General features: G+C 38.7%; 1 protein-coding gene across 1 annotated transcript in view; it reads left to right on the forward strand.

Annotated features, from left to right (window-relative positions):
* Window positions 1-16,547, forward strand: part of MTR (5-methyltetrahydrofolate-homocysteine methyltransferase) — a 51,569-nt gene that overhangs the window by 17,430 nt on the left and 17,592 nt on the right. The window contains exons 9-21 of the mRNA XM_075748764.1: window positions 1,362-1,462; window positions 1,813-1,874; window positions 2,698-2,765; window positions 3,836-3,912; window positions 5,037-5,149; window positions 6,588-6,728; window positions 7,373-7,558; window positions 8,143-8,322; window positions 9,299-9,415; window positions 9,515-9,655; window positions 11,704-11,793; window positions 12,276-12,428; window positions 12,992-13,099. Of these exons, the coding sequence (XP_075604879.1) occupies window positions 1,362-1,462; window positions 1,813-1,874; window positions 2,698-2,765; window positions 3,836-3,912; window positions 5,037-5,149; window positions 6,588-6,728; window positions 7,373-7,558; window positions 8,143-8,322; window positions 9,299-9,415; window positions 9,515-9,655; window positions 11,704-11,793; window positions 12,276-12,428; window positions 12,992-13,099 (1,537 nt within the window). The remainder of the gene's footprint in view (window positions 1-1,361; window positions 1,463-1,812; window positions 1,875-2,697; window positions 2,766-3,835; window positions 3,913-5,036; window positions 5,150-6,587; window positions 6,729-7,372; window positions 7,559-8,142; window positions 8,323-9,298; window positions 9,416-9,514; window positions 9,656-11,703; window positions 11,794-12,275; window positions 12,429-12,991; window positions 13,100-16,547) is intronic.

Genomic DNA, 16,547 nt, shown 5'->3' on the forward strand with positions numbered 1-16,547 from the left:
GAAAAAACACTTAGAAGGTAGAGTTGGCTGTTTGAAAAAACAAACATCTGTGCTCTTCCACCCCTCCCAAAAACCAACAAAACAAAAAGCCAAACCAAACCCACCCCTAAGCTATTGGAAGAAGGGATTTGTGTATTGTTTCGTCTTAGTATGTGACTGTGTGATATTCAAGGCCCTGGTTTGGGATGTTGCTGTGAGCCCCTCAGATTTCAAAGATTTGTCATTCTGTCCTACAAGTGAACCTGGCTGCAAGCACTTGGTGCTAATACTTGTGCAGTTACCAAGCCCCTGCCTACTCCTTGGAAACAGGAGAAAAGTTAAAAAAAAAAACCAAAAACATTTTGTGCTCCCAGTCCTGTGCAGGGCTTTATTGCTTTTGACCTCTGGGAAACTAAGTGAGCATGTGTGCGCTTTATTAACTTAGCTATCTCTGAGGCAGCCTCTGTGGCTCAGTTAGTTGGGAGATGGGGCTGTTACCCATTTCTGTTTAAGTGGGTTAGCTTGTATCCTCTCTGAGACCGTTACTCCAGGAAAGGAGAAATCTTTTTTACATCTTCCTCTTCCAGCAGCACTGTGAGCACCTTATGAGTTTTGCAGAGCTCATAAGATGGTTTCTAGAATGGTGCAGAGTGATCAGGAAACATAATGTAAAAGATCTCTCACGTACTTTCTGAAAGAGATATTTCCCTTTTTAATATCAGTCTAGACATTTTGAGTGCAAGTCACGTTTATGTATCTGTCATTGAATGAAAGAAAACATGATTGTACGTCATATACTGGTAAAATTGTTTGAGAACCTTGTTCATGCTGTCTTGGTTACTAATAGGTAGCAGATTCAGTTGCCCAAGCTTAGGGCTGCCCTGAGGCATCTTGGGGGAGGCACTTGGTTTCTTCCAAGGTTGACATAATTTATGTATAATTTTAAAAGAAAACGATGATTTAGCAGCTTGAAGCAGGTCTTGCTTTTTCAACCTTTTTTCATACTTCTTCCTGTAGCACAAATCTCCTTTCTGGTCTGTCATTCTCATTCCACTTGTTCTCTCTCTCACCTAGAAAATACAGAGCCGTCATGTTGCTGCAGTTGCTGTCAAAATGCTGCCACTTTCCTCCAGGATTTTGAAATGAAATCTTGATTTACTGTTCCCAGTTCAATTCAGTCCAGCCCCTTCCCCCTTGCGTTTTTCTGCCACCTTTTGCACAGTCTTGCTGTATTGATGCTGATGATTAAAGAAATTGGAGATCAGGTTGGTTATGTTGTAGAGGACTGCAGGACTTAGCAATTGCCAGCACTAACATTTGTCTGTTTTGTGTGTAAAAGGTGTTTTTTACCTCAAAATAATATTTGAAAATTTATTTTCCAGTATTGGCTTAAATTGTGCTTTAGGGGCCGTTGAAATGCGACCATTCATTGAAACAATTGGAAAATGTACAACAGCCTACATCATCTGTTACCCCAACGCAGGTGTGTTGGTGCACATATTCCTGTGCTTACAGGGAGATGAAATGTCACTAAACCATTCCATCTTGTTAGCAATGATAGAGTTCAATTAGCTTGAAAAGGTGATTGTTTTTACTGTTAGAAAGAGGTTAAGAATATTTTAAACTGCTGAAAGTAACTGTTGTTAGTTCTGTGACAGTGAACCCAGAATGCTCTCTTGCATAATTAATAATCTATTGAGTAATGATTGCAAGGGTGATGAGTATTTTAGTCCTCATACAAGTGTAGCTACTTTAAGTATGTCTTTTATGGAATTTAATTCTGTTCTTGTGGGCTTTAAACAAATTGTAATACTAGAAAAATTACGTTTCAAGGTCTTCCCAATACTTTTGGTGGTTATGATGAAACTCCAGAAGTGACTGCCAAGCATATAAAGGTACGAAATGTTTCTTGTGAGTGAGTCATATTTGACATACTAGTAGACTAGAATTCTTTGCTTGTATTTTATGTGTATTTGCTACAGTATTGTGGTTTGTTGGTTTTGTTGTTTTCAAGTCCCGTCCCCTCGATAGCTCTACATGTAATTTGGATTATAGGTAATTTGCTGAATGATAGTGATTTGAGATACCGGGTTAGGAAAAACTACTTGGGAAGCTCTGAGAACCTTAATTACTTTCATGAACCTTTCTTGCAGTAACATCTGTGGATGTTACTCATTTGCTCTCCTGTGTCCTTCCTTTTACATTTGGGAGTTCAGAAAGCTGAGTGGTTTTTCTGAACTTGGCAGAATTTTACATTGTTGTGTGTATAAGAACCGCTGATGGTGGTGGTGTTCCAGTGCAGGATGTCCTTCTATGTGGCACTTGATCTGCGCAAGACAGAACTGTGTGGCTGAAGCTGCAATGTGTCAGCAAGAATGCAGTATCTGCTGCACGTTAATTCCATTTTATAATACAGTATGACTAGTTTTTGATACTCATCCAAATTTTCAGCTGGGGTTTCAGTATAAAATAGGCCAGTTTCAAATGTAGTTTCTTAAAATTAGGTGTTGAAATTGCTGGTTAGCCTTGGGAATCCACATCTCAAAACAAATCCTAAAGAGAAGAAATAGTACTGATTAATTTTTTTTTTTCTTGTGATCCCCCTGAATTGCTTAACATATGGAGAAAAAAATATATAAATGTATATCTAAAAAAATATATGTATAAAAGATACCTTTATTAACTTGAAACAAAATTCTTTTTCCCTCCCTTTTACAGAATTTTGCTTTGGATGGTTTGGTCAACATAGTTGGAGGTTGCTGTGGTACTACACCAGCACATATCAGGTACCTCATGAGCTACAACTTTAGGTGCACTGGGAAGTAAATTAAGTGCAGCTTCTGTGAAGCAATATTCCATGGCTTGTCTTAGAGTTTCCTGAAAAGATGGATCACTTGAATGCCAATAGCAGCAATATATGGAGTAGAAATAACCTGGTTTTCATAGCTGTATGTATTGTGAAGAATGAGTAGAGGCATGGTTCAAACAAGGGTTACACCTCTGCTGTTTTGTCATCTAAAATTGCTGTGGAAGTATTCCTCCCTCTTTGCTGTTGGATAGAATAGACTTCCCATCTCTGCTCCCGTATGCTGTACGGTCTTTCTCTTTCTGGCACCCTTAGCCACAAGGGGAAACTTAAAGTTTCCTTTGATGGTAGAAGGAAGGTAGGTGTGGGGAAGAAATGTCTGAACAGGAGATCTGGGAGTGCTGTACAGCTGGTGCTAGTCCTGGCCAGTCAGAAGGAGCATTTCATCTCTTTCTCACGTCCCTTTTTCACCTGGGCTTGAAAGGGCAGGGGCTTTTGTGATTCATTTTACAAACTGGGAAGAGGTGGTATGTGAACATGTAGAGGACACCATGTGTCATTCCTGATTGGCGCGAAGAGAAAGTGAATGTCAACACCACAAGTCATTCCGGCATCTGAGAAATGTGACTCAGCACAGAACAATGTTGGTCCCTTGTTTGTTTGTTTGTTTTTGGTTTTGGGGGTTTGTTTGTGTTGGGTTTTTTTTTCCCTGCAATCATCAACAATTGCTCAGCAAGTCATGAATATGGTAAGAAACAGTGTGGTTGAGGACTGGTTCTGGTATCCATCATGTATCCCATTGGCATAGTATCTCACATTCTATATTTGATAAATCCTCAGCTTTGTACATTCCCTGCAAATAGCTATGATAGGATCTTCTGGGAGTATGTTTTTGCCTTGGGCCACGCAAAGTGAAACTAGCTAATTAGTCTTGTCTGCTACAGGGCTAAATTGGAGACGTAGGTATATGTCTAGTATATTCTGTTTGAATCTTGTCTGGAGTGGTTTAATTTTAATGAAAAAATTTACTTTCTTCTTTCTGTAATTCAGGAAAATTGCTGAAGCTGTGAAATTCTGTAAGCCTCGTGTTCCACCTTCTCTCTCTGAAGGATACATGCTGCTGTCAGGTAAAACAGAGTGTAACAGTTTGAGCTTTATAGCTCATGCAACCTTCCTTTATAAACTTGTTTGCCATTTTCTGCTACGCAGAATGGCACTGTGAGTTTGTGGTTCTGCCTGAATCCAGCAAGCTTATGGATGCATAACCAGATCTAAATCTTACTGCTTTGGCCAAAGGATTAATGGAACATCTTATTACAATCTTGTAGAATATAACCAAGCTAGCATATTTTACTCTGCAAGTCTCAGGCACTTTGTAATGGTGAGTGAGTATCTTGGTCCTCACTTTGCAACAGGGTAGGGTCAAGCACAGAGAGATCAGGTAATTTGACTACAGTTGATGGCAGAGCTGGGATGAGATCCTTGTTCACCTGCTGTGAGAGCACTGCCATATGTGGTCTCAGATGTCAATGCACTTGTACTGGGACAGTGTTCCAGCAATACATCTGGGTCTAGAATGTCTTTTGTTTTAGCAAAGTCTAGATTTGTAGGTTCCTCAGCCAGGCCTTCTTTTAAGCCTTTGGGCCATGTATCCAAGTAATATAGTACCTTCTCTTTGGTCTGGTGTTTTAATCTCAAAGTTGAATCAAGTTAGCATAAATTAAACAAATCATGGTTGGCCTGTGGTTTCATGCATTAGCTTATTCTGTTCTGCCATAAGGTTTGTTTGCCTCTAGTTGCCTGCTACCCAAGGGTCCCACTTGGCTTGTTTCTCTGAACTGGGGTCTTTGTCAGTCAATTCAGTGGGCTGCTTCTCTGGTGGTGGTAGGGTCATGAGGTAACGTAGTTGGAAGTTGCGAAAAGGTGTGTATGTGCATACACATAGATGTCCAAAGAATCATAGCTGTGTGTCATTTTATATTGGGCAAATTGGCTGTTATTTTTTGTGGGTCAGGTAAATTATTGACTGTCATTGAGGAAGGATAGAAAACTTTGGCATGTGTGTTGGAAGTTGTTTCATTGCATTTCTTTGCTAGTTACTCATTAGATTTGTGCACATCCTGATGTGCTGAGAAATCATTATTATTAGAGAGATGCTTCTATTTCACAGTTTAGAAAAGGGATTTTTATCTTTATTACACAGTTTTTTCTTTTCTGTTTTTACAAATATGTGCAAAAATATCTTTTTAAGGTCTGGAACCATTCAGGATTGGGCCGTACACCAACTTCGTTAATATTGGCGAACGCTGTAATGTTGCAGGATCACGGAAGTTTGCTAAACTCATCATGGCAGGCAACTATGAAGTATATGTTGTAACAATAATCTTTATAGCTGATGCTCTGATTTTTCATTGCTCCATTCATTGCGCTGTTATTAGTTGTTTGTTTTGCTGGCACAAAACACCAGCTACAAGAGTAAGAAAACAGAATTTACTTTCTCACTGTCCTTTGTTTATGTACTTACCAGCTGCTAATAAATCTGTGAGAAGGGTTTTACAAGGCTGGGGTTTTTTTTTGGTTTGGGTTGGGTTTTTTTGACAAGTGTTAGAGGAAACGTAACTTTCTGTTTTGAATTAAGTTACACAGCTGATGATGGTTTAGATGTCCTGGTCTGTGCTGTATCTAGGGATGGATTTACAGAGGAGGGAGGAAGGAAAGGGGATGTAATCCCTCCCTTCCAACATGTGGGGTACATCTGACTTGGGATGCCACTTGGGTGGCACTGTGCAGGCCTCAATCTCTTTCTCTACCTTTTCCAATCCTGGTCAGCATTGTGGTTGCATCTAATCTTTATATACTTTCGTCACTGGCTTGCTCCAGCATGCTATGTGTGAGTTGCTACAGAAAAAGGTGCTTAGAAGGTAATTGCTTTCTTGAAACAGCTGCAGGACAGAAATGAAAAGGCTGGAGGGCTGATTCCTTACTTGTGTAAATTGTTACTGTAACATTCAAACAAATAGAAAGGTGACATTTCTTAAGAGCTGAGACTCTGCCCCAGAGTATGCTCTGCTGTTCTAGTTGATGCAATCAAGACTAAAGCCTTAGATTGTTTTTTAGGAAGTCTGACTTTTAAGCTCTTAGAAGTAATGAATCAGGTTAGACCTATTAAATAAAGAGAGCTTTAAACACAGGTTGTTAGGGACTGTGAGCAACTAAAAACCTTTTTCTTTTTTGTCTCCTCAGTCTGCAGAGTGACAAAAAAGAGAAAGCAAACAGACACGGGAGTTCAGATAATTATGTGGGCCGGAGGGAAAGCCTTAGTATTTCCTTCTTAGCAGTTGGTGATTATTCTGCAGCTGGAAAAAATGTGGAACAACCAACCTCCAAAAATCAAGTACCCTGTGTTATAAAGCAGCAGAGCTTGTGATGCAAGACCCTTCTTTCATACCATCACAGAGACTGTTTTCCTGTAATCTTGTGCAGTCAGAAGTCCTTGTTACCATGCAAATCTTAAATCATTCAATTAAGCATATGACCAACTGTCTCAAATCAGTGACACTACCAGCACATTAGGTCTCTAGTGTCATGTTTTTATGAACAAATTAGTTATCAGTTGTGCCATACTAACAACTTTTGTATGTTGTTGTACATCACAGACCGTTTCCTTAATCTCTTATGAGATGTCTTATAAATTTTTAAATTTCTGGCTGCATGCTTATTTTGGAGAAGTAAAATGTTATCCTGAGAACGACTAGGCTTTTTTCTACTGACTGTTGTTTTGGGTTTTTACTTTCTTCTTTAGGAAGCCCTGAGTGTAGCCAAATTGCAAGTTGAAATGGGAGCCCAGGTTCTTGACATCAATATGGATGATGGGATGCTGGATGGCCCTGCTGCAATGACCAGATTTTGTAACTTGATTTCTTCAGAACCTGATATTGCAAAGGTTGTAATTGAATCATTCCAAAGCACAATAAAGAACATTTTATCGAGTTGGAAATAGCCTTTCAGAAAATTTTGATATTGATTGATTTAGTAACTAGTTTAGGTGCTTAATTAGCAGATGTAGGTGTTCCACAAGAGGAAAAGGTACTGTAATAGGAAAGCCTTTGGGGGAGACAAAGGTTTTAACATTCTCTATCTGATTTCAGCTAAATATATGCTATATGTTAGAAAAGCAGAATGCAGGTTTCTTTTGCAGTATTTATGAGCCATTATCTATATATTGGCAGTGCCTAATGGTATTGCTTTCCACAAAACTTAAAATTGCTATGGTTATGGGACGGTTTACTTCTGCAATGTACATTCTTTAAAAATGAGTATCTAATTCAGAAACACAAGACAATACAGGGGGAAGTAGAGGTCTCTATATGATATGTGATGGAGTTGCCATAGAAGCTCTTGAGTTAAATTTGTTCTGAGTTTTGCATTTAAAGCAAAGTGAATCTACAAATACCATCTGGAAACTTTTTATTCATAAATGCTGATTAATGTTGTGTGCGTTTTTGTGTCCAAATGGGCAAACAGCATGTGGAATTCTAAGTCACAACTTGTATGTATTCCCCTGGCTTACTTCTCTGTTATTTACAGGTGCCGTTATGCATTGACTCCTCAAATTTTTCAGTGATTGAAGCAGGTTTGAAATGTTGCCAAGGGAAATGCATTGTGAACAGCATCAGTCTGAAGGAAGGCGAGGAAGACTTTTTGGAGAAAGCAAGGAAAATTAAGTTGTACGGAGCAGCTGTGGTTGTCATGGCTTTTGATGAAGTGGGGCAGGTGAGTACCACTTTAAAGGAGAGGTATCTTTCTTCTAGAGCGCAAGGCTTTCTTACTCTTGTGCAAGACAAAATTGTTTTGTTTCACTGCCACAAGTGATTTAAAGAGGTCTGTATAGTCTTAGCTATAGTTTTGACCCCGATATGTAAGCATTTCTTATGCTGCTCACGTTTGAGGAATCCAAGTACTGCTCTAAGTGTAGCTCTGCTAGCACAAGAGCGTCTTTCTTGCTATTCAGCCATGCTGAACTCTTCCTTCGTAGAATTTTTTAGTTCAGAAACTGAGTTTTGCATGAGAGTGGAATCTTTGTGAATTAATTTAGCTATGTCAAAAAACACATATTAAACTTTTCGTAGGATGATGACATCTTGAGGAAAAAAATTGTTTTTAATGAGTTAAATCAAAACTCTAGGTACAGGTGTGGTGATATTTTTAATACAAAATTCTTTTATATAGAATTCTTTTCCAATATTTGTGATGTTCCAATTCTCAGTCTTGAGTCACTGGAACCATAAATGATTTCTGGGGAGTTTATTTTTTGTGTTGGCTGTAAGCTTCATGTCAGAATTCTTTTTCTCCACTAGGCAACAGAGACAGAAACCAAGATTGCAATCTGTTCCAGAGCTTATCACCTCCTCGTGGAAAAAGTGCACTTCAATCCAAATGATATAATATTCGACCCTAATATTTTGACCATAGGAACTGGAATGGAAGAACATAACCTGTATGCCATGAATTTTATCAATGCCACTAAAATCATAAAAGTGAGTTGTAAGCTTATTTTAACTTGAAGTATTTTGCTGAGACCACTGCAAAACAGAAAAACACCCCCCCACCCCCAAACAACAACAAAAAACCCCCACTGCTGCAAAATGATACACGTTTTATATTAGCAAGGGAGGCTATTCCTCTGAAGTGCAGCCGTTCTTCAATATTGTTGTATTTCCAGTAGAAGAACTTCAAATAGTTCTATAAATATATTTCAATCCATTAGCTCTACTGTAAATATACTATATTAATTAAATGAGGTAACAATCACATTCATGTTCTAGCTAAAGGGATTTCTTTGAAGGTATGTGAAAGTTGCCTTTTTAAATTAATAAAATTTTTGTTACTGTAGAAGGGATTTGTGCAATAACCTGACTCTTTATTTAGCCAAAATGTCTGTAAGCAAGTACAGCAGTGAAGAGCATCACCTGAATATAGCCAAGGAAGCTGCACTCTTGCATTTCACAAGGCAATTTGGTTGGTCTGGAGATGCTCTGTCAGTAGCAGTCTGGGGCTTGAACACCCCACAGGGCTTCTGGAAGGGAGGCTGCACTTGAGAAGGTAGCTACTAAGCAACAGCCTGCTCCTGAGATAGGTGAGCAGGTTGGCTGCTCCCATTTCCAGAGGAGTGGGGGATGGCAGAACCATAAGTAGGTCTGCATGGAAAAAATCTGGAATGCTGCTGTGGGAGGACTGTTATGTTTAGAATAGCACCTATGACTATGGAAACCATGGTAGTTGCTTGCTCATAACTAGGCTGGATCTTTCCTTTTACTTGTATAGTTTTCTACAGAAATTTGAATTGTTTTTTATGAATTTGAGTAACTAGAAGGATCTGTAACAGGGAAGAGAAAAAGGGAGTATGGCCAATACATCGCAGCTCAGGGGCCAACTGTTTTATGGACTGAATGTTTTGCTTAGGTTTCCTTTTTGGAAACCACTTTTCTAAGAATCTATGTGTAATTCCTGCAGGAAACACTGCCGGGAGCCAGGATAAGTGGAGGTCTTTCCAATCTGTCTTTCTCCTTTCGAGGAATGGATGCCATTCGAGAAGCAATGCATGGAGTGTTCCTTTATCACGCAATTAAAGTATGATGTGCTTTTGGCTTCCATATGTTTGCACTTGGCAGATGTGCAGAGCTATGTCTGACAGCCCTGACTGGGGGATTCTGTATGGGTTTTTTTCAGTATGGCATGGACATGGGAATTGTGAATGCTGGGAATCTGCCAGTGTATGATGATATCCACAAGGAACTGCTACAGCTGTGTGAGAATCTAATCTGGAACAAAGATCCTGATGCGACAGAGAAACTTTTGCATTATGCTCAGGTAACTTCCAATTTTAAGCTTTGAGTAGTAGTTAGCTTAGCACCTGGTCTTTAACACCTCCCTGCTGATGATAGGTAGAACAGCCTATAAACTGCACGTGGCAATCTAACAGTGGGTGTTAGAAGTTACAAATGATGCTACAAGTGGCTCAGTTGTTAATATAGAATAAAATGTGAACTCTGTGATAAATTGAGCCTTTACAATTTCATACATGCTTTGAAAGATCCTGTGCTAGAGTTTTTCATATGCTTCAGGAGACCAAGCTGCATAGGTGTTCTTTTTTTTTTAAAAAAAAAAAAAAGCAATAAGAAGCAAAAAACCTCAACCAACTACCCCCAAACAAAAAAACAACCAAAAACTGGAAAAGGCCAACCAACAAAAGCAAATATTGGTGCTGGAGCTTAATTGATAAGCACACTCTGGGAGACAAAGAGTAAACCTGTCTCTCTGGTGGTAATGGTTTGCTTGGACTATATGTAAAAGGTGAACTAGTTGTTTGCGGTCCCTGGCTGTGCTGTAGGCTTCCAGTTCACATAACTCATGTTGAGTGAGGATCAGCTATTTAGTGCTTTTGAGATGCTGAAATGATGGTGGTGATAAAAGACAAAGATTACACACCTGAAGGTCTCCAGATTATCAGCCATAAGATGACTGGTGAAATCCTGTTCTGAACCAAACATACAGCAAAAATCTCTTCGGGTTAGATAGCTTTTAGATTTAAGTGCAAGAGAAGGTTTGCCTGCCCATTTTGTAGCTCCTGGAGGTATTATTTCTGTGCACAGCTTAGTTTGGTTTGTAGTTTCCCCTATGGTGGTGTGTGCTTTTTAGAAGCAATGGCAACGTTGAAAACCAGTACAGGAAGACTCTCCCTATCCCTTGGGCTTAGGCAATTTTAGATGGTGCTCTGAGCAATTCACCTGAGAGCGACCTTATCTGTGTAAGCAGAGTTTTACCATTAGGGTGTTCAGACTTGCATAAAGAGGAAGAAAAAAAAGAAGGGGAATTAGAAAGGCAGTGTTTCTGCAGAAGGCAGGATGTAAATTTAAATGGAGCATGAAAAGTAGAAATGGAAATGGATGATTACTCCTCCTAGGTCTAGAAGTTTGGGAATCCATTGTTGGAATGTCTGCTCTTATTCATGGTGGTAGTTTTATTGTAGGAGTAAAATAGTTCCCAACTGCAAAAGAGAGAGACACTCTTGATTCAAAACATTGTATAAACATGACTGAAAACTTGTTCTGGTTTCTGTTCCCGTGAGTGAGATGTTGTTTCCATGACTTTTCCCATTACTCTGTCTTTAAAAACTTGCTGATGAGCACTGAAAAATATAGGAGGTTCAGAAGGACTGAAAGATGTCAGATTATGTTGAATAACCAAGGGAGGAAAAGAAATTACTTACCTGAAGTGTTGTGGTTGAAATAATGGATAGGGTGCTTTTCCACAAGCCTTCCTGGGATGGGTGCTTACAAGCTTTCTTGCATCGTGAAGCCCTTTTGGCCTTTGCTATGAATGCAAAGTGAGGCAAAGAGAATTTGCGAGGATTTGGGACAGTCTATGTGCATGAGAAACAGTAGTTCTGTAGGCCGCCTGATTGAAAACACAGCTGTGATATGGAATAACATAACCTATTACAGCAGAAACTGAATTAGTGCTAAATTAATTAGAATTTTAAAATTAAGTGTAATGTGTGGGCCAGGAATCAATTTAAATTATGTTCCCCGAAGCAACTCTCTTAGGATTAGTCATTTCATCATTTTAAGAGCATGAAAGTTATTAAACTGCCCTCTTTTTTTCTTTTTTTTTCCTTTTTTCTTCGTTTTGTTTACATCTTCATTGAGGTATATACTCTTTGGCGTGTAGACCCCCTAAGTGTCTGTAGTACATCACAGGTGTTTGCAATATCATTTGCATGTATATAAAAACCCTTTTGAATAATCTAAAATTATTTTATGGGTCAGTACTTGAAATTATCCTCACTTTTTGAAAAGTAAAGTCTGTAGCTATACTTTTTACGCTTGCAAGCTCCTATGGTTGTCTTTCCTTTTCAGAATCATGCCCAGGGAGGAAAAAAAGTTGTACAGACTGATGAGTGGCGGAAAAGTTCTGTGGAGGAAAGGCTGGAATATGCTCTCATAAAGGTGAATCTGTGCAGAAAACTATCCTACCCATCAGCTCTGAGACACATGATCTCAGCTAGGGTTTAAGGGATACTTTTGGCTTTAAACATTCTTCAACTGCCATTCTTCTAAAAGCTATTAAATAATAATGAATAATCTATTTAATTAACTTCAATAACAGAGAAAATTGTGGTGATTTATCTTTAAACTTCACAGGCTGAAGTCTTTGACCCTTACTATTTTATCTGCTGGTGTTGGTAGAAACATATTACTTTTACTTTGCAACATGCTGCTTATACTTTCAGGTTTTGGGTTTTTTTTCTGTCCTTTAACATGGCTTGTTTCTTAAGAAAACCTATTTTAAATACACATTTGAGGTATTCTTGAAGACTAGCAGTATCTAAAGCATGTTTGTTCTTTCATTGTGATTGTTTGGGGGGAGAAGGCAACTAAATAAAAATTGTATTTCTAGCAAGATAAAAGCTTCTCAATTTTTTTCTCAGGGCATTGAGAAGTATGTCACTGCAGATACAGAAGAAGCAAGATTAAATCAGGAAAAATATCCTAGACCTCTAAATGTAATTGAAGGGCCTTTGATGAATGGCATGAAAATTGTTGGTGATCTTTTTGGTGCTGGAAAGATGTTTCTGCCTCAGGTAATGAGAAAAGGATTTCATATATTTTCCTATTTTGCAAAAACTAACATTGTAAAAAGTAGCCAAAACATTCTATGCTGGCCTTTTTTCAGATGTAGCACGTGAATTGTGAAAATTCGGGTACTGCTAAGAAGCAGCCATATTTTTTCTTTACTTTGGAACTTTACTTTCTTTGTGTAGTTTTACATGTTTGTTTCCTTTCTTCCTGAGTGTTTTTACGTTATTTGAAATGCAATTTTAAGTCTGAGCCTGTTTGAGAGAAAAAAGATCCGAATTACAATTTTTCTGTTTTGCACCTTCCAAGTCTGGGCCCGTTTGTTGTTTCCAGTTCTGTTGTGAGTGGTCCGAGAGGTTGCACTGTGAAAGCAAGTGTCATGTGTAGACCCCTAGCCCGGAAGGCCAGCAGCCTGCTACCACAGGATGCTCTGCAAAGCTGGAATCTGGGTTTGCCAATGAAGTTTTGTTTCTTTGAATAGGTATAAAAGAAAACTAAGATAAATCTGATGCTATTCCTATACCTGATCTTTACTGTTTGTTTTTTCACCCTCTGTTTATCTATGCAGGTGATAAAGTCTGCTCGAGTTATGAAGAAAGCAGTTGGTCACCTTATTCCCTATATGGAAAAAGAAAGAGAGGAAAGGAGAGCCAAACAAGGCAGCGTAGAGGAAGAGGCAAGACACAGTTCTTTGTGCCGTAACTCTTTCATAGCATGCCATGACAAAAATTGAAATTATTTTGTGCTAGTGACGTTTATTCAACTTTCATGCTGGAGAGTTGATGCAGTCATATGAAAACTGACAATCAACTGGCATAATTTGAAGTAGGTCTGAAATTCATAAAGTGTGGATTTTGTGGAACTCTGCTTGGTGTGTGCCTAAGCTGTTGTCACAATTTTCCTGAAGGATGCCATAAGCTTTTGTAGGCCCTTTATACCAGTGTTACTTATTTCTTGTGTTGTTATAGGCATTTAATTATAGTGTTATTTATTTATGGTACTTCTAACTTTATGGCAAATTTTGCTGTTTGCTTCTACTACTTCTGTCCTCAGTAAACTCTAGAACTCCCTTTTGCATGTTCAAAGCCTGTTACCATCTTTCTCTTTATTTAACTCCTCCCTGCCCTCTCGTCCTGACCATTCTCCCAGCTAAACAAACTAAATTCTTCCATCCTTTTTCTTCATAGATCATGACTTCAAGACCTCTTGTTATGGTAGAATGATATACTTGCTGCGTGTGTAGCCATGACCAAGTTGCAGGGGACAAGTGTTTATGAAAATGGGGTCTGAATATGTGTTTTTCGACCAGTTTGTGAACTTTTTATGTAATAAATAAAGTATGTATAACTGAAAATATGCAATGATTTTCAGATCCTTGTGGGCCTTGCCTATATAGCATTTCCTGTTTTACAACCAACACTTAGTGATGCCTGAGAATAGTTTTATCAACTACCTGTGCACATACTTGAAGTAATTTCTTCCAAATTTGGTTAATGGAATATGTGATAGGAGCATTGGAAAATGAAGATATAGGAGATCCTTTGGTTCTCCGTGCTGACAAGATTCTATTCAGTAGAAAAGAGAGTTCAGATGAATTGGACAAAGTCTCCTTTTAAATATTCATGTCTGCTGTTTCCTACTGTATTTATAATGTGAGAGGTGCTTATGGTTTTGGTTGTTAAATTTTTTTTTCTCTTGTCTTTGTCTGACTATGAAATTCAGGTTTGATGTACATTTACTTTTCCTTAGTCCTGTGGAACCTTACCTTGTCTTCATGAGTTCTCAGAGACAATAGCTATTATCAGAATCTGGTGTTTAACACACACAAAAGGCAGAATTTCTCTAAACTCTGATATTTGAGTGTTTCCTTTGGTCCCTTCTGTGGATTTTTGTATGGTTCCTAATTCTTCCCTTGAAATCTTCTTACACCATTTGCTGTGAATCTGTTGTCCAGCATAAATGTAATGAATGCAGCAAATAATTTAGAAAGAAAAATGACCTGATAATCAAACCTGTCTAATCTTAATGGAAGAAGGAGAATGCCTAGTCCCTTATCCCATGCTCTTTCTGGATGTGAAGGTGTCTTCTCTCCAGTATCTCAAGTAGATCTAGTCTCTGGCTGTCATGAGTCACCTTTCTATGTGTCATCGCTCTCCTGCTCATGCTGTTCTCTTTTAATTTAGATGACAATGACGGTATTTGGCACCTTCTGGTTTGTTCTGATACTGTTCAAAGTCAGTGAAAATCATTACCCAGTTGCTTCTATGAGCACCGGATTAGGATCTACTGTGAACCCTCTGGCACTTAATTCTCTGGCTAAAAAGAAATGAAGTGGAACGTGAGAGTTCTTAAGAATGTAGCAAGCACTCTGAGGAGATTATGAGATACTCTGTGTGGCTGAGGAGAGCAGGAAGGAAAAAGTAGGGCTTCTGTCCTCCTGCTTCCTCTACCTTGTGCTGGGCAAGGGATGTAGTGCCTTCCTCTTCAAAAAAATGTTGTCACTGTATAGAGAATTGGTGAGAAAGGAAAAAACAGCTGCATCTATTGCCAAAGTTAGATGTTGACTTGAAGGAAAATGATTTGCAGACTCTGGTAGCTGATGCATCTGATGTTACCCAGGCTACTGGAACCTCCAGGACAGTTTTAGTCACAGACTGCCAGGAAATGCAAAGCATTGATAGTTAACATTTGAGGATAAATAGCTGTGGCTATGGATCTCTGTCAAGATTTAAAAAAAAAAAAAAGCCTTTTGGATGTGTGCCCAGAACTTGAGGACCTCCTTGCTTGAGACAATTGAAATCACAGTGTGCTCTAAATAGGGTTTATTTAAAATGGTTGGCCCATGTTGTTTGCTGCCCAGCACAGATTTGCTCTCTTCTCATGTGCAAATCCAATTTTTTTTTTCTTGGATATTAAAATTAAATCATCAGTAGTTATTGGGTATGATACATGTGGGCAGCGCTTTTTGTTCTTCTCCCAGTCCTTGATTAATCTCTTTCCCCAGTTTTCTCTTACATTCTAGCAGTATATTTTCAGCTGCAAATTTTCTTACTGATGTACTGAGATGGCTGAGTTACAGACCTCCATTTTGCCTTCTTTGCTCCCTGGTCTTCTGTATAGCAGGAGCAGTGGAACTGGCTTTAATTGACTCTAAAAAGAGGCAAAATTATGTCTTTATTTTAGTAAACAGCAGCATTGGTGGGGATCCCAGGGGGTTTATTAAACAAATGTGTTAAGACCATGGGAAATGCTAGTATCAGTCTTGGTAATATATAAAGTTTTTTTTCCCCATAAAATTGTAACTACAGAAGGCTGTAGGCTCATGAAGTAGAGAGCTACTTGATACTGTCCAGAAATATAACATGCTTCATAGAAGGATATAATCCTCCAGTTCTTCCATCTGCAAAGGAGATGAGATACTAGCCACAAAAATATTTGTAGTTTCACATAGAATATGCTCAGGTTTCCACTTTATTTAAATTCTGTGCAATTTAAGTAGTCTGTTATTGGCATCTGATCCTGCACCAACTCAGACATGGCACTGCGGTAGCCTGGAACTGCTCCAAATGACAACAGTGATTATACAACTAAAAAAATCATGGCAAAGGCCTGTGTCCCAGTGGAGAGTTGCTATAGGAAGTTCCACTGTTGCCCTGCTGGTAGGGCCCCTTTGGCAGGGCTGAATGTGTCTAGCCTAGGACCAGTCTGTGACACTACAGTTTCCCTTCTTCAAGGAGATCCTTTTCCCAGCCTCTTTGTTCAGGTTGGGTAGTCTGAAGTAGCCTGATCACTGCACTGAAATGTCTCTCTCGCTGTTTGTGTTGCAGAAAAAAATTAGTCTCTTCTGCTTTTACTAATTCCTCTCATTCTTCTCAACATTGCATTGAAAGATTGTCCTTGACGCGCAAACAGGCATGTAATTATGAGTGTTCATACCGTTTTGTTCTAAATATTTAATCTATTTAAACTCTTTATTGGTGAGGTTTAGATTTGGAGCAGAGGTACCTTAGGTGTTCAGTTACTGCACTGCACAAAATGCTATCCAGATCTGAAATTTTGTATCTACTGTTTTGTTTTCTAAACAGATTTTTTTTAATAACATGCACACAATTTGCAAGACTAAT

The sequence above is a fragment of the Balearica regulorum genome, chromosome 3 (genome assembly GCF_011004875.1).
Source record: "Balearica regulorum gibbericeps isolate bBalReg1 chromosome 3, bBalReg1.pri, whole genome shotgun sequence".
Classification (NCBI taxonomy): domain Eukaryota; kingdom Metazoa; phylum Chordata; class Aves; order Gruiformes; family Gruidae; genus Balearica; species Balearica regulorum.